The sequence below is a fragment of the Diorhabda carinulata genome, chromosome 3 (assembly GCF_026250575.1).
Source record: "Diorhabda carinulata isolate Delta chromosome 3, icDioCari1.1, whole genome shotgun sequence".
NCBI classification, from domain to species: Eukaryota; Metazoa; Arthropoda; class Insecta; order Coleoptera; family Chrysomelidae; genus Diorhabda; species Diorhabda carinulata.
The window spans coordinates 11,658,130-11,680,524 of record NC_079462.1 but is presented as its reverse complement, the minus strand read 5'-3'; the positions used below and the strand labels follow the sequence as shown (position 1 = coordinate 11,680,524).

At 32.1% G+C, this 22,395-nt stretch overlaps 2 protein-coding genes across 2 annotated transcripts in view; one reads left to right on the top strand and one right to left on the bottom strand.

Annotated features, from left to right (window-relative positions):
- LOC130891180 (alpha-2C adrenergic receptor) overlaps positions 1-11,688 on the bottom strand; it is a 962,342-nt gene extending 950,654 nt beyond the window's left edge. The window contains exon 1 of the mRNA XM_057795779.1: positions 11,631-11,688. The gene's annotated coding sequence lies outside the window, so the exon portion shown is untranslated. The remainder of the gene's footprint in view (positions 1-11,630) is intronic.
- On the top strand, positions 8,208-8,738 carry LOC130891514 (SCAN domain-containing protein 3-like). Its single transcript, XM_057796323.1, has one exon. The coding sequence runs from the start codon at positions 8,208-8,210 to the stop codon at positions 8,736-8,738; it is 531 nt and encodes a 176-aa protein (XP_057652306.1).
- Positions 11,689-22,395: the final 10,707 nt, after the last annotated feature.

Here is a 22,395-nt window from a genome sequence, read left to right as displayed (position 1 = left end):
CTCACCTATTCATCATAGAAGAATTGATTAATTAAGAATAAGAAGTGATGTAAATGTGGAGTTTGTTGATTGAAACTTGAATGGAAGAAATACCGTTATTGTTCTGAAAGTATGGCAATCAAAGACCAAAGTATGTTTTCTTTAATTTATTTATCAAGTTTTCAGATATAATGAAATATAAAGAAATTATATTATATATACATACTGATTTAGATACACGCAATGTAATCTATGCATATATTTTAGAATTAAAACAAAACAAATTCTATTTTCAACGCAATCGCCAACCAATTAACATTACCTAATTTATAAAATTCAACTCATAAATCAATAGAGTGATGGAGTGATAACGAAAATTGAAAGTGTAAACAAGTCTTTTGGTAATAAGTTTAAATAAAGACTACCAGCTAAACACGTAGGTACAAACTTTTTATCTTACTACTACTCCAGTGGCGTATCAAAACAATTTTATTTTTATTTTACCACAAAATTCATAACAAATTATACCAACGAACCAAAATTGTTACAATGGGCAAATACCTCAACAAATAGTCCTTAATCCCTTGTTACCCATGCAACAAGCACCCTTTAAACCACAACCATCTGCAACCTATAATAGTATACAGTACGAATTCAACAGTCAGAAATTAGTACGAATGTCCTCAACCTGTGAAGATGAACTTAATGAAGAGGAACACAAGTAAAATACCATGGAAGCAAGTTAGAAGCACTCAAAGCAAGAAAACAGCAAGAACTAGCGACAGAATGGAAAAAAATACCCCAAAAACAAAGAACAGGTTCAGCTCAACATTAGAGGAACATTTAGCTCCAAACGAAGACAAGTCCGAAGTAAAAACAACTAAACACCCTCCTATCTACGTATATGGTATATCAACTACAGCCAATTGATAGAACAGGTATGCGACTGTTTAGAACAAGAAGAGTACACCACCAAATGCCTGGCTAACAGTGTGGTCAGAATAAGTTGTAATACCACAGATAAGTGTAGAGAACTATGCAATTACTTGAAGAATGAAAATATAATACATCACAATTACCAACTAAAAGAAGAACAAGCCTACAGAGTTGTAATTAAATATTTGCATCACTCTTTTAACAAGAAAGAAATCTAAGAAGAGGTATCAGGACACAAAGTGAGAAATATAATAATCTCAAGACACATATATACCAAGGAACCTATAAATCTGTTTTTCATATCCAGCAAAATAGCATGGTTTTAGACATGCTAACAACAATACTCAGTCCGAAAATTTTACTATAGCAGCAGGGGTGCCACAGAGTAGCATACTAGGCCCACTATTTTACATACTGTATACATCAGATATACCAGAGACACAGTACACAACAACAGGAACTTTTGTTGACGACACAGTCATCCTCTCTACTGATCAAGAACCGCCAAACAGCAGCAAAAAATGTCCAGGCTCATCTTGATCAATTACAGGAGTGGCTACAAATTCTTCCAATTAATATGATATTAGTATAATTCATAGAAGACAAAATATATCATCCAAATATTTTACTAAATTAATAGCTAAAACACCCAGAAATAATAGGAGTAATATCATATATCATATGCCTATGTGTAAAGATTGTGACGCTGTCTATATAGGGCGAACATCTCAGTATTTAGAAAATAGACTGAAAGATCATCGATATGATAAAAAAATAAAACCACATTAACGAACCACGGAATATCAAAAAAACAGAAATTCAATTATAAAGAAGCAAATACACAAAAAAGAGAATTTTGAGAAATGGTTAACATTCATAAGAACGATACAGCTTTCAACGATAAAAAAGCTGAATAATTTAAGTAAAATCTACAGCTCCATTTTGAAAATTCTAATACAACTACGAATAATGTGACTATATTATTTTTGGCAACACAGATCGTAAAAATAATCTATTCTTTTACTAGTACTTGTAAAATAATGAACGCTCATTATTGTACTAGTAACAAAATAATGAGAAACGATAGCAACGTCTTATAATGGCCGTTGTAACCAAGTCAGGAACTGTCATTTAGTTTTTATTTAATTTGATGTTTGTGTATTGCAAAAATGTCTCAAGAAGAATTTAAATGTACACCTCCCCTCGAAAAAAGAAATTGTATATGTCACTCGGAGCAGAAGACCCACTATAATGCCTTTTACTCCTTGTAATATAATGTACTATTCTTATATTAAAACAGATTTCTATTTTGATTTTATTCATATTATAATGAAAGTTATATATTGATTAATATAAATACGCAAATTGTCAGAGTCAAGTCATATTTTAATAAAGACTGATTTTAAATCAGAGCAGACCTGAAAATAAGACGATTTAGAAACATAAAATATTGATTATTGTTGTTATTCGATTGTATTTTTGGAATTGAAATATGTCAAAATTTATATTAGAGTAGAACGTTACGAATAACAAATTTCTACAGGTTAGGTTTTTTCAAAATCCGGAAAATATGCATAGATTACACTGAGGTTATCAGTTTTTTCATTTTTTTTTCATTTGTGCACTTCTTTGTTATATGAGAATCAAATGTTAAAACAAATAGCAGAAGAGAAAGAAGAAGAAAGAAAGAGAGAGATATAGGAATGCTTTATTGTCAAAAAATTGTTATAATTTATACACAAAAGCTTGAAAAACTAAAAAACATACATAAAAATTACTAAATAAAGATACAATTCAAATAAAGTTTCAATATACAGAAGAAAACCACGAAAAGTAACAAAATTATAGGTAATAGTAATAAGTAGTATTTCGTATATAAGTCCATAATAAAAATTAAATAAGTATGCAGCATGTCCTGAATTAAATATTATTATAAAAACAGAGTAGAAGGCAATTTCCAGTAAATATACCCACAAATTATTACGGAATGCGGAAAAAGATGATTTAGATTTGATTTCAATTGGCAAGTGATTGTGAATTTTTTACATTATAAAATATTGAGCCCTTAACTAGTACTGAACGTGGAGTAGGCAGGTAAAAGTCGAATAATGAATAATGAAGGAAGAGTCAGCATTTTTAATGTTTTAAAGAAGTCCCTGCAGTGAGCCCTACTGTTTAGTCTGAGTAAATATCTAACAGCTCCCTTTTGTAGTTTGAAGATTCGCTCAAATTGAGTGGCACCACACGTACCTCAGAAGAAAAGGGCATATCGGAGATGCGACTCAAGAAGCATTATATCCTCTCTTCTTATTTGATCAAAGTTTGTCTTCAAAACTATAGAACATAAATAAACATCCTTAACTGTATTTATGAATTTTTCATTTAATTGTGTTTTGTTCAAAATTTCTTTGAAAATTTAAAGCTTGTTTCTAAAAATATTTTTTTACTATTATTTATTATTACGTTGACGAGATAATTTCCATATTTATTACAAATTCAGAGAGTTTAATTAACAGCACAGTTTATTTTTGGTTTTATACGTGCTAAGTTTTATTTTACTTGTTCATAGGAAAAGGAAAAAGACTAAATAATTGTCACATTGGTAGTGAAGATGGTTTTCTGCCATATGCCTCATGGGTATTTGAATCGGAAAAAACGGGGACTATTACAAGCAAATTGGTTTTCGAACACTCTACCGAACTTTGAAGAGAACTGTATTGTCGTATTAGACAAATCTTCGTATCAGAAGAGGAAACTAGAGAAAATTTCAACAATGGCAACAACGAAAGCATGTATTCAATATTGATTTACTTCTAAAAATATTAATTCTGATGAAACGATGGTTAAGACAGAGCTTCTAGAAATTGTCTTCTAACATATCAATCAACAAATTTCGGCCATTCGAGGACGGATAAGTAAATGTAAAAATATAACTGGTGTGTTCTTGCAAGCACAATCCCATACTGTTTTCCGGTAACCCAGCAGATAATACGACGGCGTGAAGTAGAAACTTTTTTTTCGTCGACCTAACGAAATTGTATGTAAGTCTGATTTTTTCGTTTCGTAGGTAATGTTTGCAATTTAAATAATTCTATTTTATTGTGTGATATGATATAATCCAAAATTGAAACAATAAGTTTAACTGTTGTAATAGATTTTAATCAGATGAAAGTAAGAATAAAGGTACGTTTCCCTCCACATTCGCAGATCGCTAACAACTGCGATCACAGTAGCAACAATTATATTCGTCAACAAATTTGAATTTACAGGAGTCGCTTTTGTATTAATAATTATTTTTCTGCTACACCTATAATAATAAAATGAATATTTCTGAACAAAGAGTGATTTTAATGCTTCTACATTATCAGGCTCAAAATGAGAATTTGCTTCTTCAATTAGCACTAGAGTCTAAAAGAAGGCGGGAAAAGATATTGCTAGTGTTTAAAAATAGGCAGTATGGAGGATTTCACTCTATTTTGATTAATAAACATTTGGTTGATAGTGAATAAAAATTTAAAGAATTTTTCCGATTTTCCCGCCATCAGTTTAACCACATATTGGAACTAATAGGGCATGATTTTCTGAAAGCACCCTATAATCGTGTTAAGGAACCAATAACACCAGCAGAAAAATTAGGCGTAACGTTAAGGTAAGTATAATTGTTATTTTTTGAAGAAAAAAATGTTACTATTGAAGAGGAATAATAAAAGAGCACAAATAAATTTTAATACCTTAATTTTAATGAAATCAACATATTTTCCTACAAATTGAAAAAGCAAAAGAAATGGGTATGCTCGAACCTATTCTGTTTTTATAATAATAATGATAATACAAAAAGTAACAAAATTCATTATTCATAGTAAAATTTCCAAAATAACGTGCTGTACTTAGTTGTCCTTCATGGTGACTATTATTAGTATTCGAGCACATAATTTGATGGTCCTGTTCCCAGCTATTATTAACAGTAGAAGTAGTATTAGGTGAGGGAGTTGGCAGAGGTGTTCTGCAATGATAGTCGTTTGTGCATGAATGAGATGATTCTGAGCTTTGTAGCAACTCCATTTCAGCATCATAAATCGCTTCAAAAGTTTTTGTTTGTGCCATCAAAAATCGGCTAAATTTTTTCACAGTCATTACGAAGGTCTTGAAAAGTATATCAATTCCATCCTCAGCAGGTGCAGGAGGAACAGTTAGTTGACTCATTATTGCCTCTCGTTCCAAATTATTTTTATTTATTGCAGTGAGAATTTGCGATGTTACGCTTTTCTTCCTTTTTTGAGGTAAATCTCTTAGAGAAACCTCTATTGAGGTCGATGAAGTACTACCAGATTCTGCGGTACGTTTAGCCGGAGTTATTACATCAATTGCAGATTCAGTGACATCTACAAATGTGTCATTGGCTTAGTCGTCTAACTGGTACCTATGAGATTCCTTATGTAATTCATTTTGATGTAAAGTTTGACCTATACTTTTTTCAATAGGATTCGTCAATAATCTAAAACAATGTTGTTTTAGTTAATTAAGTTGAAATCAGTGATGAAACATTCTTTTTCCACTAGGATTTGTACATTTCCATTAAAATGTACTTAACTCCTTTTGTTAACAAAAATTCAAGATATTTACTGAAAAACTAATTACTTATGTTACAGAACAAAATGTGTACCTTTTTTCGTGTTCCACTACGTCTAAAAATCCTAACAGTTCCAAAACTGGGTTTCTTTTCCTTGAGCCATTTTCTAGAGTTCCGGTTGGTTTTTTTGAATACTTTTTTTATTTATAATAGTTGTCTCTTCAGTTTATCCATCTTTTTTCACATACAGTACTTAAAAAGTAAATATATATTTCTGTGCAAACCTTTACATAAATAGCTATATTAATATTAACAAAAGTATTTTTATTGTAGATTTGTGGCAACAGGAGAGTCTTACAGATTGTTGTCTTTTGTGTTTCGAATAAGTCACAGCTACATAAGCACATTTACCCAAGAAGTCTTAAGGAATATTTGTAAGACACCATTGTATCTACCGCCACTTTCAGAAGTAAATTTTAAAGAAAAGGCAAAAGATTTTTGGACCTATTGGGATTTCCCCAACCTCGTTGCAGCTATTGATGGGAAACACGTACGAATTATGTGTCCAGATAAAACCGGTTCTCTATTTTCTAATTACAAGAATTATTTTTCTATAGCTCTTTTAGCACTTGATGATGCTAACTATAAATTCGTTATATTAGATATCGGATCTTACGGCAAAGAAAGTGATGCAGGTATATTTTTAAAATCTGAAACCAGTCAACAATCAAATGTACAGCGGCAAATTTAATTTCTCCCCAATCTGAGCTATTTCCCCATTTCAAAAACATAATCCTGCCTTATGTTATAGTTGGCGACGATGCATTTAAGTTAGATAAAAATGTTATGAAACCATATCCCAAAAAACAAATATTGCAGGACAATAAAAAAACAGTTTTCAATTATAGACTTTCGAGAGCAGCAAGGGTTACTGAGAATTGTTTTGGTCTTTATTGTCATGTTTTTAGGATTTTTTTACACCAATTATCGTGAAACCGTCAACAGTTGACTTAATTATTTTAGCAAGCTGTTGCTTGCACAATATGTTGCGCGAAGAATATATTTAAAATAACCAAAAAAATAAAAATAATTTTGAAGACTGAAGTTTTTCCACTGATACCGTTGAAAGGTACAGGGGGATTTGCTCGTGTAGAATGTTTTGATGTTAGAAGTAGATTCACAAATTAATTTGTCAACGAAGGTGAACTAAAATGTCGTCTCTACTTTTTCCAATTTTACTACAGAGGGTGCTTTTGATTTAATGTACAAATAATTTCGATTGATTGTCTTAATATCAAATATTTTGCAAATAAGCGTTCTTATCTCTGACAAACATATAAGTTAAGAAAATAAAAGTAAACCTAGTATCAACAAGGTTGAGTTAAAATCACTCTTGCCGAAGCGCTGTTGCAAGACTTCGGTTTAATTCAATGTGAACTGGAAGGTATTTGTGATGAAACTAAGTTGGATGAACAGTATGATGAAACTGATGCCTTCAGAGTGAATATATTGAATGATTTTATCAGAAATCAATCGAATATTCACTTTATTTCAGATTTTTTTTGTCAAACCCGTTGCTAAACATACTAGTTCCAGAAGTCAAATTACCTAATGCTGAAGGTGATGCAGAGGGGTGCTTAGAATTCAAAAGCCATTTATACCGTTGTGAGAATCAATCATTTGGATCGATACTTTCATTAATTGTGATTATCAGGCTAACAGAAATCAATCTTATATATAGGGCAACGAAACTATTGTTGACTATTGTTTTTCATCGTTATTCAGGCTCTTTGGTCAGAAAGTTGTATATCGATTTCCAGTTAAACCCATATCGCCGAAAAGTTCCACGAACTTCAAAACTGCACTTTTGATTGCCATCAAGATACGTTTTCTTGAATAAGTGATACCAATTTCACATTACTGTAACTTAATTTATTAGTTATAGAGAAAATTGAAATATATACAGGGTGTACTATTTATATTATATGTTGATAAATTATTTATCTCTTTTATACTTTTAATCGACATATGCAGATTACAATTATATATTCATTCGACATTCTTCTTATAAAACTAAGAGAATTCGAAATAATGAGTTTAAGTTACGTGACCATGTGAATACACATCTAATGTTAAGCATTTTTATAATTCCGATTGAGGTGCTTCCAAAACATTTGATTCAAAGGCAACAACCGCTCCTACAGTTGTAGAAAAACATTGATCTCGTAATTTGTGTCTGATCAGAAAAAATAATAGGGTGTCAAACAAGGAATGTACAGAGATGACTCATCAATTCGATGTTTTTGTTTGAACTGATGTATAAGAACTCGTATTGTTGTGGTGAAGATTTGTTCTCTGTAATTGGGTCCCCTTATTTTTCAAAAATTTCTGGCAAACAAATGCTGGCCTTCCGTTCAGAATTGGCGTTCTACGTTGCTCTAATGCAGCGGTCGAGGAAACAGGGTAAATTACCCCAAATGGGGTAAAAATGAAATTTTTGGGGGTAAAAATTAAACTTTTGTGAGTAAAAAGTATATATTTTCAATTTGCTATTTTATAAACCTGTTAGTATTTTTTTCAACTTAAGCAATTTAGCGACATACGCAGGCCGCGTCATCTCACTCCCCACCGACAAGACCACCATTTTATCATTAATCATCGATTTATTGATCAAGGTAAGCCCCGATTTGAAAATTTAAATCAAGTATTTTTCGACTATTAGATGGCAGCAAATAGAAAAAGAACATACCAAGACGAATTCCTTAATTACGGTTTTCCACGAAAAAAAAACAATGGTACAATAAAACCACAGTGTGTTGTATGTATGAAGGTACGGACTTCAGAATCTTTCAAAAAAAGTCAATTGAATAAACATTTAGATAATTTGCATTCACAATTGTCTTCCAAACCGCGAGAGTTCTTTGCAAATTTAGAAATATCTGTTAAAAGACAAAGATTGAATAGCAACTTGTTTGGTACATTTGATCAGCGTTCAGCATTAAGGGCTAGATTTGAAGTAGCCTGGTTGATTGCTCGAAATAAGAAACCATACACTATTGGTGAAGATTTGGTTAAACCAGCTGCTGTAAAAATGGCAGATTATTTACTAGATCTTGATACACGTACTGTCAGTTGGATTGTAGATCCTTTTAAATGTGAAATTGCTAAGATACCACAAGAACCTTCAGGTTTGGCAAAAGCAATTCTTGAACTTCGATCTAATACTGAGGCAAATATTCAATTTGAGAGTTAACCAAGTCTGTCGTCTTTTTTGATTTCAAAAGCTGCAAAGGCTTTCAAAATTGTAAATGAAGAGGTGTATAAAAAATTGCTGCCATTTGGAATAACATATTTGTGCGAACAAGGGTTTTCCACTCTAATGAACATAAAAACGAAAAACAGAAATCGATTAAACGCCGAAGACTGTATTCAAATCGCTCTTACATCAAAAAGTCCCAATTTTGAAGCAATTATATCGAACATGAAACAACATCATTTCTTCAAAACGTAAAGGAAGAATTTTTTTTAATTATTGTTTTTTACCAATTTTTTCAATTCTGATTTTTGTTTGTATCATCATTATGCTGAAAAGATGCATTTTTTGAAGTGATTCATGCGTAAACATCTTCAGTTGAATTTGGATAGTCTTGAAAGATTCATTCACTCGATTGTAGTTTAGCTTCGGGTTGATATGCATAGAACCATGATTCGTCACCTGTCACGATATTATAGACGTTTTTTGAGGCACCACGATGGAAATTTTTGAGCATTTATTGGCATCAATCGATACGAGCTTTTTATTTGAGCGATTGTCAAATTATGCGCTATCCAACGCGAACCCATTTTGGCAACCTTCATAAACTTCATCCTGTAGCGACGTAGCGACCGAATTCGGAAAAGCTCGAGATGGTGCCTCATCATCAAAATACGAAGCGAGTTGATCAGCATACTGCTGTTGGATAAATCCACGTCTAAGGAGATAGAAAAAAACTCACAAAAATGTTCGCGGTTTAATTCCATTTTTGACAAAGATGAATGTTCCAATTATCTTTAAACAACTCAAATAGCACTCGTATGAAAACACTTTCTGAGTACGTTCACTATTAAAAAACTCTTCATTGGCAAAGTCAGATTTGACATATTGATATTGACATATCTCAAAATTTAAGTACTACTGACAGGTAAACAATTTATTTTTGAAACCCAGTGAGAACAATTTGTTATAAACATTTTTTGGAAAATTATAGTTGTGAAAATGTTGACCTATATTTTTATGAATAAACATACTACATTAAAAAATCTGTTATAAGTATACATGTCGTACCTCATACCTAAGCCAAAATAAAGGACACTTTTCAATTCCATAACGCATTCACACTCCATCCCCATGGTTATTTCTCTAAAAATCAAACCGGTTCCTCGTAACCTATTCTACGACGATCTAATACAAACTGATGCTTAAAAATGCAATTATCACCTACGTACGTTTCTTATTCTGATATTAATATATAAGTTTCTAGATATTTAATCTAATTGAATTACTTATACTAAGTATTTTGTTTGCTTTGTTATGTTATTTACCATAATTTATCATAATTATGTACTCGTATCATTATGTAAAAAGATCTCGAAAATTGTGTGGAACAACGAAGTGAAATATAATAAATTCCCAATGTAATGATACAGGATAAGATAATACTGCAAACCTATATCCGTTTTAGTCGTAATGCCCTCCGAAATAATCAAGCTCGAATTGCAGAAAACGCTAATAGCCTAGCACTCCGGTTTATTTTCCAAATAAATGCCGTTCAAATGCAAGTATAATTTTCTGAGCAATTTCATCTCGAACCATTCTGTGGTGAGCAATTCGTTAACAGCGGAGAAACTCCGTCAAGGGCATCCATTTTCAACTTTTCGGTAGAATGGATAATTGCACTCGATATTTTTTGAAAATCTCAACTACAAAAGAAATCTTCTATGAACATAATTAACTTGTTGTTGTTATCGATCATTCTATTTGTATGGATGAACGAAAAATATAATTTTACTTCACTTATTCGAATTTTTTGTCTCATGGTTACATCAGCAATGAACTTTTATATCAATTATGTCAGTATTACCAATAAAAAGAAATGGTTTTCTCTTGTATTTTCTATCAATAGATCTCCAAAATCATGCATAAAAGGCAAATTTATCATATTTTTAAAAAATATATAGCGCGCATATCCCGAAACTTCATATTATAAGTTGTCTTCTATGTCATACTAAACACTTTTATTATGAAGGTACAAAGTTTCTCATATCTCTCTGAAAGTTTGGTAATTTTCATATCAAATAAATAATAATGAACTTTATTTTCGTTAACGAACAAACTTGTCACGTGCAGTTTTTCTTGAGTTGCTTGGTTTATCTGTGACAATTACTTTAAGGAAGGACGATAATGTTTGTTGAAATGTAGGAAGGAACAAATGAAACTTGATCACTGCCTACGTAGATTGTTTGGCGTTGACGCGGTGTTCAAGTTTACCTTGGGGTAGAAACGTGATAGTTCCATTTTTGAGTTTGAATGCATAATTTATGGAAACATTTAAAAATAATCCCATTCCAGTGTCAGATGCGCGTAAAATGTAAATTTATTTTTGTTGCAGTTTTGTATTCCATAAATAGAATTATCGTTTTTCTCACTTTTATAAGAATAGATTTGAATTGACATTCGATTAAAATGAAAGTTCGAAATTTAGAAATATTGTGCAAAAAAAAGAAAATACTAGATGAAAAATATACACTCTCATAAAGTCAACATATTATTTATAAACCACCATGAAACAAGTATAGTTTATGCTAGAAATGAAAATATTTTGTTAAATATAAATAGGTAAAATCAATCAAACAATCGGCATTAGTCCGGTAAGGGTCATAAGTCTGGCAACGCTGTCGAAAAATATGTTCGCACTTTAAGCAGTTGTGTTTGTGTTATGATAACATGTGCTCATCGAGTAGACCCATTTTCAACATGAGTAACCGATACAAGTTCACGCTTCAAAAATAAAGCTTTTTTTGTTATGTCTAATCTTCGTACGAACGCGGATTGCAAAACTATGTTTACCGAATTTCACCAAATCGTTCAATAGTGTGAAAGACTTACCAGAAATTCTTGAAGACGGGCTCTGTTGCCTACGCGCCGCGTTCTGGACGACCGGTAACTGTAACAAATAACGAAAATATGAAAATAGTAGCGCTGGCGTGAATTGAGAAGCCGAGAATAATTTCGATCGCAGATTGCACTCTTACGAGTGGTATCTCGGATGCAATGAGGATGATCGGCAGCTGCAGCATTTAAGTTGAACGGTACGGTGAATCCGCATAACTGCCTGGACTGGAACGACCAGAATCCTCAAGTCTTCATTGAAAAAGAATTAAACCTGTCCAGAGTGTGTATGTGGGTCTCGCGGGTCCGCACTTTTTTGACGATCACGTTCCTGCCCAAGCTATCTGGAAATGCTAGAACATTTACATGAGCAAATGGACAACGATCCAACCCTCACAAAGTCCGTCATATCAGGCAGGATGTAATTTCGCCGCTCTTATGTGTGCAGGAGTACCTTAATGTTCGTTTTGGAGAATTGATAAGAAGACGAGGATTCGTTGAGTGGCAGTGTGATTTATTTCTGTGGGGCCTTCTAAATAACCGTATTTTTACAAGACGTCCACGCACCCTTCCTGACCTCACAACTGCAATTGAATAAGAATTTGAAATTATTCGTCGGACCTATCTCTCCGTTGAAAAACGTTGCCGTAAATGCATTTATTAAGATGGACGTCAATTTGAACACTTACAGTAACCATTTTCGAATCCCTTTTCTAATTCATTTTGACGCTGCACTTTTTACTCTTAATACAAATTTGTTGCCTGAATTATGCCGACCTTTGTATTATGCAGGTACAAATTTATAAGGAAATATGAATTTTTGTTACAAACACAAAGAGGAAACTACGTAAAGAATAGTAGTGGAAAAAAAACATGCACTGATGAACTTTTATATAAGGTATATGTATAATAGTCCTTTGGAGAATGAGATACAAGTTGACAATGGCCATTGCCTTGTACAGTATCAAAATTTAGAAATAGAGAAAGAAGAGAGATAGCGAACAATTCGTAGATAAAAATTCACTAAGCTGAATGGTGATTTTCAAATCTCTAATTCTGGTATATACATTGTCTATTTTGCTAATTTTTTCATAGAAGTTTTGCAAATAGCACCTCAACTATTTTCATAGCGTAAACATACTTCTATTATACTGTGTTTTTTGGAAGAGGGTGCCAATTTTTTTACTGAAACGCACTGAGATTCGGACATTTTAAAACTCTATGTAGCCAGTTCTAGGTTGACTGAGTTCTTATTATAAATTTGGATGAAAATTTATTTTCTTTTGACAGAACTGATAACAAATTACTACAATGAACCTAATTAATGGCTCAACTTTACAAAATGTTCAACTCAGATATCCCTAATAACCACACGGAAACTCTAGTTCTCCCAAATTCCTACAAAAACCATTCAAATTGGATATGGGTTTGTGAGAATTGACCGCCTCTGTTCCTTGAGAAAAATGAGTTGCCATTTGAACACAATTTTCGCGATAGCCTAAATCGATACCAATTTCTTAGCGCCTTGGTGAAAAAGTCGTTATGTAAAAAATCGGTTTTAATAAGAGAAATTGCCATGTCGTTAGTTATTTTATTTATCATTAGTTAACGTACATGACAAAAGTCATATATCCGATATTATTTTGGATTTCACGGTCATCGCTCAATCTAAGGTTGAACTTTGACAAATACAGAGTAGAAAATTTTGAATGGTGAAATAATGGTCGATGGAGATTTAGGGTAACATTTCTGGATAATATTATTCTCGGATCATAATGTTATGAATTTCTCTAGTAAAATCATGGTTTTTTATGTTCCGTCAAAAGTCGTTTGAGGTCAAATTGTTGTTCCGATGAGATTTTAGATAAAGGTGTACCGATGTAGTACTCAATTTATTCACCGAGGTAGTTCGTAAAGTCACTTAAGGCTTTCATGAAGCCAATTGCGATAGACAGCGCAAATGTAAACCTTTGTTATCACTACTCTTTCGTTCATTCGTTGTTCTGTTCGTTTGTAGTTACTAAAATTCTTCCGTCTTGTCCTTCTTGGAATCTCAGAACAATTTCAATCAACACTATGAAGTAACTATTCGAATAACTAGATAATCTTCATCAGGGAATTGATTAATTGAAAAACTATTCTAATAAAATATAAAATTCAATCATTTTATTCAAAAAATTTAATTAAACCTCGAAATTGAATCGAGTTCTTCCTTTACCTATTTACACTATACCTATCAAAGTGAATTTTAATAACTTTGTGGTGATTTTATTCTTTATATTCACTTGTAAGTATAAACAAATCCGTGACTACTGTGCCACAATACGTGAACAAAGGATTATTCAAAATGTTTGGAGAAAAACGTAACAAGCCGAATGGCATGTTACACCCCCCTCCTCGGAGAAAAAAATACTACTTCCTGAGGAGGAGTCTCCCCGAATAATTTCAGATTATACTTTATTATATGATTATTCAGTGTAAATTGTCATATATAATATTTCATTTCTTCTTGCTTGGATAAATGCTGAAATATTATTGATATGAACTTGGTTGATAAAGTTTTGTGTATTGTGAAGTTAACTATATTTATGTATTATATCCATTCTCCATTATTCTTTAGTCTTTAAATGTTTTATGAGGGTCACTACTCATCTTTCAGGGTTTTTTATCCTAGTATCACATAAGCAATTATTCCCAGTATGGTATGTCTAGAGGTCGGCAGTACAGCAATGAACAAAGGACATTTTTTTAGAACTGCTGATAATGTGGGTTGAATTTCGTTGGTGAGTTTTATAAAGTAGAAGGCGATAATTTTTCTTACTGTGTTATTTGGACATGTTCGGCCACGTCCAAATACATAACTAACGTACAGTTACCCAGACGAAAAATAGCCTCTGCTTTATAAGCTTATACATTTATTATTTGATATATCTGCTGAATTGTCGATTGCCCCTGGTAAAATTCGAGTTATCAGTATAGAATCCACTTACATTTTTTGTTGTTTATTATATATAGACAAATTTTTCAAAGATTCGCGAAAATGTATCAGATTGTGGAATAACTCTATCAGGATTATTAGTGGGTGACAAGTTTTCATCTGTGGATTGTTTCCTGGTTCTATTATTTGGGATTGCGACACTTTCAGTTTCTGTAGACAGTGATTCTTGTCAAGTATTGCATCTAATTTATGTTAGTAACACTATTGATCTATGTGACACCACGTTTAGCATTTTCTGATTGATTTTGTCTGATCCAAATACCTTTTTTGAGCCCAAGAATTCAATGATCTCTTTGTTTGGCTCATGTCTCAAGTTTTCGATTCAGATTTGACGTGAAACTTATGTTAGCTTTGTGTGTAATAGATACTGAGCTGATACTTGCCATAGCAGGGGAATAATCTAATAATGAGTCATAACGAGGAGTTATATCATAAATAAACGAAGTTTGCTTGCTGCAAAGAAGTTAATAATATCTGGCGTTTTTGTGGGGTTATTTGACTAATATGTTCCGATGTGGAGTACTAATATATTGACTGCCAGCCTTTTATTAACAGAATCAATTCAATCCCAAAATATGAAAGTTTTCTGTGAAAGCATTTGTAAGACTAAATAATTCTACAACCTCACGTTTAATTTGATGATTATGTAGTTATGAATAAAATAAATATTGGTGAACCAAAAAAATATGTTAAAATGATAATACCGCTGATTATAGACGTCATGTCCATGTGGTACGCCTCTAGTTGTAGCTAGAGTTCATTTTGAATAATTAGGTAGGACTATTGGACAAGAATGGTTTTTGATTCAGCTAGAAATCATATGCAAGGAGCTTTGGATAAATCCTAATGTTTTGATATTGAACAGTTAAAATGTTTTGAATTATTGATGTATCTTAGATAGAGTAACAGAGGAAGTAACTATTTCTATTTCATTATCACTGAAAATATATTTCTGACTTTGTTGATTGATGATCGAACCAGTTTCCATAATTTTCAAAAAGAGACGCTCAACTTCTCAATTTACTGCTTTTCCTAGTAAGTTTACAATCCCTACAAGATTTTTCAGTTATCACAGAATGAATATGATTTACCGTCTTTTACGTCAACCGTATTTGCAGGTATGAGATAAATCTTAATTTTACTTATTTTCTTTAGAATTCGCTCTCTAACCGCATTAGCATTAAGTTTTCCGTGCTTTTAACATTCCATAAACATGAAAAACAAAAAACGCACCTTCGGAAAAGTTGGTGTATAATTAATTTCCTAGATAAGAAATGTATTCGAGATTTAAGGAGCTGTTACATTATGATGTACAAAGAGTATTAGGCAGTATTACTGATACTTTATGGTATCACTTGTCCGGTTTGATAACCAGTTTCAAAGGCCGAAAATAAATTAAGGTTTGTGATCCCTATATATACTAATTTCATTGTGTTAGTGATCTATTCTAGGTTGAGAAATTTTGTGATTATTAATTGTCGGGAGTAAATTGTTTGTTATAATTACTTCGAAGATTGCGAAAGTTCGTACTTTGAAGAACTGACATATACATTCACGCGCGCAAGTGAGAAGAGTTGTCTTCCTGGTTGTCTGGGCGTCTTTATGTATGTGTGTGTGTGTTATGGCTACCTCAGTTAAACACTTCCCAACCTTCAGCAAGAAATGATCTAATCCGTGTGGTTCTTCGTCTTCTTTACATTTGTTTCATATGTATAACCCGGCACTTGCTTATGAAGTGAGGAATTACCGGGTTGAGGGGTGTCCACTTGTGGGTTGATTCGGATTGATTTTTTGTGTTTTTTTAAATTTTTCATAAACCTAGTGATACTGTTGTCCTCCGTTTTACTTTACCTGTTGGACGATAGTGTTAATATGAGTGACTGTATGTTCTGCAGCAAGTCCTCAATTGTTCGGGCGTTCCTTGTCCTGCTGAAGCTGACGTTTTCGTAACATCTAGTACGTAGCTGCCTCCTGCTTATTTGTTTTTGCATTCTTTGAGTTTTTCGGTTATCCTCTGTACTTCTTCGGATGCTCTCCTCGCAGTTTTTGCATTTCGGCTTCTCTTTTATGCTGAGGGTACAGTCCGTCGCCATGTGCGCTTACGCGCATATCACACTGTGCATTTCCATGTTGCAGTCATCCATAAGCCTTTCTTCGGATTCTCTATCTTCCATTTTTTGTTATTCAGGGCTCTCGCGACTGTTATCGTCTCTTTTATCATCTATGATGTTAGAGAGAACATACTTCTACGCTTTTTTGTTTTGCAACGTTTCAAATATTACAGAATTCTTGAATATACATCCATTTCACTTATGCCTTCCATCAGTGACTGTATTTTCTCATTTTCCTTTTTGATTTCGTTTAATAATATCTTCCTCCATTGTTTCACCACTCTCAAATTCATTACATCCTATCAATCGATGTGCTCTATCATAGGGTTTTTCCCTATTTTTAGAGATTCCAGGTTCCATGACTGTACTAAGAAGTACGGCTGTTTCATAAAGTAGATCTAGCAACTTCGAAAGAGAGATATTTTTATCGGGGTGTTACCTGACTACCTAAGGTCGCTTTCATTGCACTTAACACGTTATTCATTCGTCGAAATCACTGAGTCAACTCTTTGTAGAGCTCTGTTTCACCTTTCCATAAATATACACGTTTTAAATGGTACACAATATGAACATCTTGGCGTATATCCACAATGTATCTAAAAAGTTTTCTTAAAATTATTCAAGTTACGAGGTTATTAGCGTTGTTAAATTGAATGATCCACTATTAGAACAGTCAATTATTCCGGAGAGGTAAATCTCAATTTTTAAGACAAGTTTCCTATAATATAAAGCATCGTTATCGCTTTTCATTATGAAATTACTAGTAGAATAATGAAAACTAATTATTGAACTAGAGAAAGCAATTTTATTCATTATTATACGCTTGAATAAAGTAGTACATTATATTACTGGGAGTGAAAGAAACTTATTATGAATTGGGCGAAACACTTAATGAAGCTTCTACTATATACACTACTTTTTCTTCAAATGCAAACATAATTTAAGTTTTATGTACCTGAAGACATCATAAAATTTGTCCAACTGAGTAGAAATAATTGTTTCAATACAGGAATTAGCTATTAAATTCCGTTTGTGTTTTTTGCAATTCCAAACTATACAAACGACAAATTAAATATGTATTGAAATGACAGTTCTTACCTAATCGATCCATTTGCGACGTCCATAATAATGTTTTAATTATTATTTTATGTATAGGAATCTATGAAGATAGCCTGAATTACTTTGATCTGACATATATTTTGTAAACCTACAGAAATCATACCAGTAGAGAAATTGCGTTGCTGAGAAAATCTGTTGACGAATTATGTGGTCAAATGATACAATTTCTGATCGAACAAGTATTAGTTGGGAACGAAGTACGAGGATGTATTGATATCTAGTTAGCCTAGACCCGTTCCATGCATAAACAAAATATTGCGTTACCATAGCAACGAACAATAGCTTATTAAAAGTGTCGGTGTAAAGTTTGACGTCAAATAGGTAAACCAGGGTTACGCAATAAATTAAAAGGAAAAAAGTGTCCACCGAAATTGTGAAAATCGAAAAATTGGAGTATATCATCGTAAATCTGCTTACCTCTCAACCCTTTTAAATACAGGTATTTGATAATGGCTTGAAATTAAAATTTTTTATTTTCAGAATTTCGGTGGACATCTTTTTTCTTATAATTTATTACGTAACTCTGGTTCAATTTTTGATGTCAAACATTTCACTGACACTCCTAATGAGTTAGTGTTCGTTGTTATGCTAACGCAATATTTTGTTTATGTTTGTTTCCAAAAATCTATGCTAGCATCTGAAATAATATGCCAATAAGCGTCGGTCGGTTTTTTTACATAGCTTAAAGAATCACTATCGTGAATAATCAAGGAATTTCTATTATTGTATAAAAAACGAACTTGACTGTTTTCACTGAAAAATACATTCGGATTGATGGAACCAGACCAGGTTTGCTGAGTTATTGAAGAGTTACAGATGCTCAATAAAAGAACTTCAGTCCCCCTTCCCATATTTTATTCTAAAATTATGAAATATAATAATATCTAGAATTTACTATGAAACCATCTCTCAAATCTGTGAGTAATTTTACTTCGATTTTTCCCATTCATCATAGGTAAACCTTAAACGAATAGTGTATGAGATAAAGTATTTTGCGTTCTTGTCTGACCACCCTATACAACGGAGCATCAATTCAAATACATCAATACTTGACTCGATCTCTGCAGTTGGAGATAAGCCAATCTACTTGATGAAAGTTTTTATGTTAGGATCTTGTTTCATGTGTTTACAAAATTCAATCCTTAACCGGAAATAAAACCAGTCAAACATTTCTTGCGCCGCCTATTTTTCCAATCGTTTGGAAAATAATCGATATTGACTCTGATTTTTCGTACAGAATTTTTTTGAGGACGCACACATCAAGTTTTTTTAAGTTTAAAATGAAAAGATAAATAGAGATACGTTCACTTCCATTAACTCAAATTAAAACTAAGTGTGTTTGAAAAACGAATATTTGAAAATGGGTTCTGAATATATCAATGGAGAAAGCACAAAATGAATAAAATAGATCAATGAAGTTATAAGAGAATGGAATCTGTGTACTAATTTGAATTGAAGGTATAATATAAATGAATAAGCCTTTGAAAATATGAAATAATTGATTATTTTAGCTTAACGATGTTGATAATTAGAATGAACCTGAGATGATTTTACGCCATGCTTGCATTAAAAATTCCTCCTTGGCATGAGAAATATGAAAGGAGGTGAAATATTCCGCGCAACCCTCTGGTAACATAAAAAATGTCATAAAAGTAATAAATAAATGATGATGTAGATGGTAGGTTGCGTTTAAGGGAGACAAAAGAGTTCAGAGAGTGCCATTAACACAAAAAGATGAATCAGTTGGCAAATATTGAGAAATACTAGACATTTATTTAAAATCTGGAAAATTTACGCAGAAGCAACGAAATATTTAGTTTGTTATGTTATATGTATTAGTTTCGTAGAGAAAATTCGCGTCGTCATAGAAAATTGAGAATTGAGAAATTGCTGAGACACTACTGATTTAAAACATATTTAATACACAAATCAATGAAAGTCGGTTGTAGATAGAAATGTTTAAACCGACAGCCGAAATCTCTATTAATGGAAAAAAATCTGGAAATGGGAATTACAACTGATATTGTTGCATATTGACTATCAGTTTTAAATATAGTTAAATAGTAAAATATGTTTTATCTAATTAGACTTGGCTCTTGAAACTGATTGAAAATGGAAAAAGCCTATCAATATTTGGTTTTACCATCGGCTGGAAGCCTGACAAGTAGAGGTTCATATTAATTTCATTCATTGTTTGTATCTTGTGGAAGTGAATTTAAGTCTCCAGTATCAACATCCTTAACTTATAATTTCATATCTACCAAATATTGACTATACTTTAACCTTCTGATTTTTCATCATTTTATCATTTGCTTACACAAAACCTTTATATACTTCGTTATTCTCATAATATATGTTAATTTCAGTTCTAACTGGAAAATATCTAGACATGAGATGCAGAATTTTAAATTTCATCTCTACTATCTTCACCAATGTTTGGATACTCATATATAATTTACAGTAAACTCATCTGAGAGCAGATAGAATTGATGTTCTTTCATAGGACTAGCCTAATTACTTTTAGTTTCATAATAGATGATATTAATTCACATCTTCTCATGTTACGTTTTGTTCCTTTGTATTCTATTATTATGATTCAATTTTCAAATTTCACAAGAATTTCATATAATTAGAATGTGGTCAAGAATAGCAATTGATAACGATAAAAGCTTAAAAATGTATCCAACTACCTAACTGCTTACTTTTTATTATATAGGGGGGATAAACTTAAACGTACGGTATATTCTTTATGTTCTATTCATCTACTAGAGTTGTACACATCTACGTAATTTATATTTTGAATGCACCATACAAAACATATAATGTATTCACTGCTAGCTATTCGAGTTCGTATTTTTCGTCTTTTGCGAATCTTCAGTCGTTTTCTGAAAATATCCCCAAGACATTGCCAGAATTTCTACATTTCTACATCATATGTTATTATATATGATTCCGTCAGATGGCTCCTTGAGTTCCTTGTAGCATTCAAGAATCAATTTTGATTCGCACTGACTCTGCAAATGTGTACACTAATGTGGTTATTATCTTGTACCGCAGCTGAGCCGCGCTAAATAAAGCGACTACCTCGATCTGCATAAAAAAAGCGTAGCTTCCTTAGAGAAGAATGTGTCCTTTTCCTTATATGCGTTTCTATACCCCAGCTCAGTGCGGTAGATGTAACTGATCCTTTTTACAATTTCATTCCTTGTTGGGAAGATTAAACTTATATTCTGTTCATTTTTGGAAACTCCAAGAAACAGTTAGAAGATTTTTCTTGCTCTGCCTTCCTTCGATCCATGCCACATTGTCCTCCATTACAATTGGAATTTGACAAAAAATAAAGCAGTTGCTCCATTATGCACTTCATTTTCTAGTAGGAAGATGGAGTGTTTTTTACCATAAAATTTATCTCATGTTCCTACGAATCTTGTGAGGCATGGGTAGTGAAATTTTTCTTTGTTTTTCCCTCATTTTCACTGTGAAAACTACATGAAATAATTTCAATGTTTTTGTTACTCTACTATGTGTCCGAATACAAATTTCCCTTTATAATAAAGCGCGGTCAGAATTTACAACAAAAAAGACCTCTATAATAATGTATTGATAATTTTTTAATTTGTTCGTCTACCGATAGAAACTAAAATATACATAATTAACATAATTAATTCCATTTCATTTCATTCATTCAATTAAAGTGTAACAGAAAGAGAGATTAATGAACTTTTTTAAGAAAAAACAACAAAAACGCCCACAACTTAATAGACTTCAGGAAAACATTTTCTTGGAAACAACTTCATTAATATATAGAAATGTGAACGTCACGCCAAGAATGTTGCGAAGACGTGACATCAGCATAATTAAATTATAAATTCTCGTACAAATTGTCATTGTTGATTTTTTCACTCATTTACGCAAAGTTGTAGCTATCATTAACAAAAATTGTAAGAAAATTCCATTTGTTAAGTCATTATGTATAAAATAAAATTATTCTCAAGTGCCGAAAACATTTCTATATAATAATATTATTAATTTATATTGACTATTTCCTTCGAAAAATTTAAGCCAACCAAAAAGCTGTAATATTTTATGTTTACCTAGCAACGATCAAATTTCAGCGATAATACTGCACTAGTGCAAATTATCGATAATTTGCACTAGTGCCAAATTTTCGTCTAGGATTAATAAACATCATTTGGTTTTAATTTTATATTTTAAGAAAAGGAACAATTATTATTTATTTTAAATTAAATTTTTCTCAGGAAATAGTCTGCCAAAATGCCCTCTCGTGCATGTCAAATTGTCTCATAATTTCCTCTCGTGCGCATTCGCGCACTCGAGAAAATTAAATTATCGACAATTTGACATGCACTCGGGACATTAATATTGACTATTTCCTTCGAAAAATTTAAGCCAACCAAAAAGCTGTAATATTTTATGTTTACCTAGCAACGATCAAATTTCAGCGATAATACTGCATTAGTGCAAATTATCGATAATTTGCACTAGTGCCAAATTTTCGTCTAGGATGTAAACT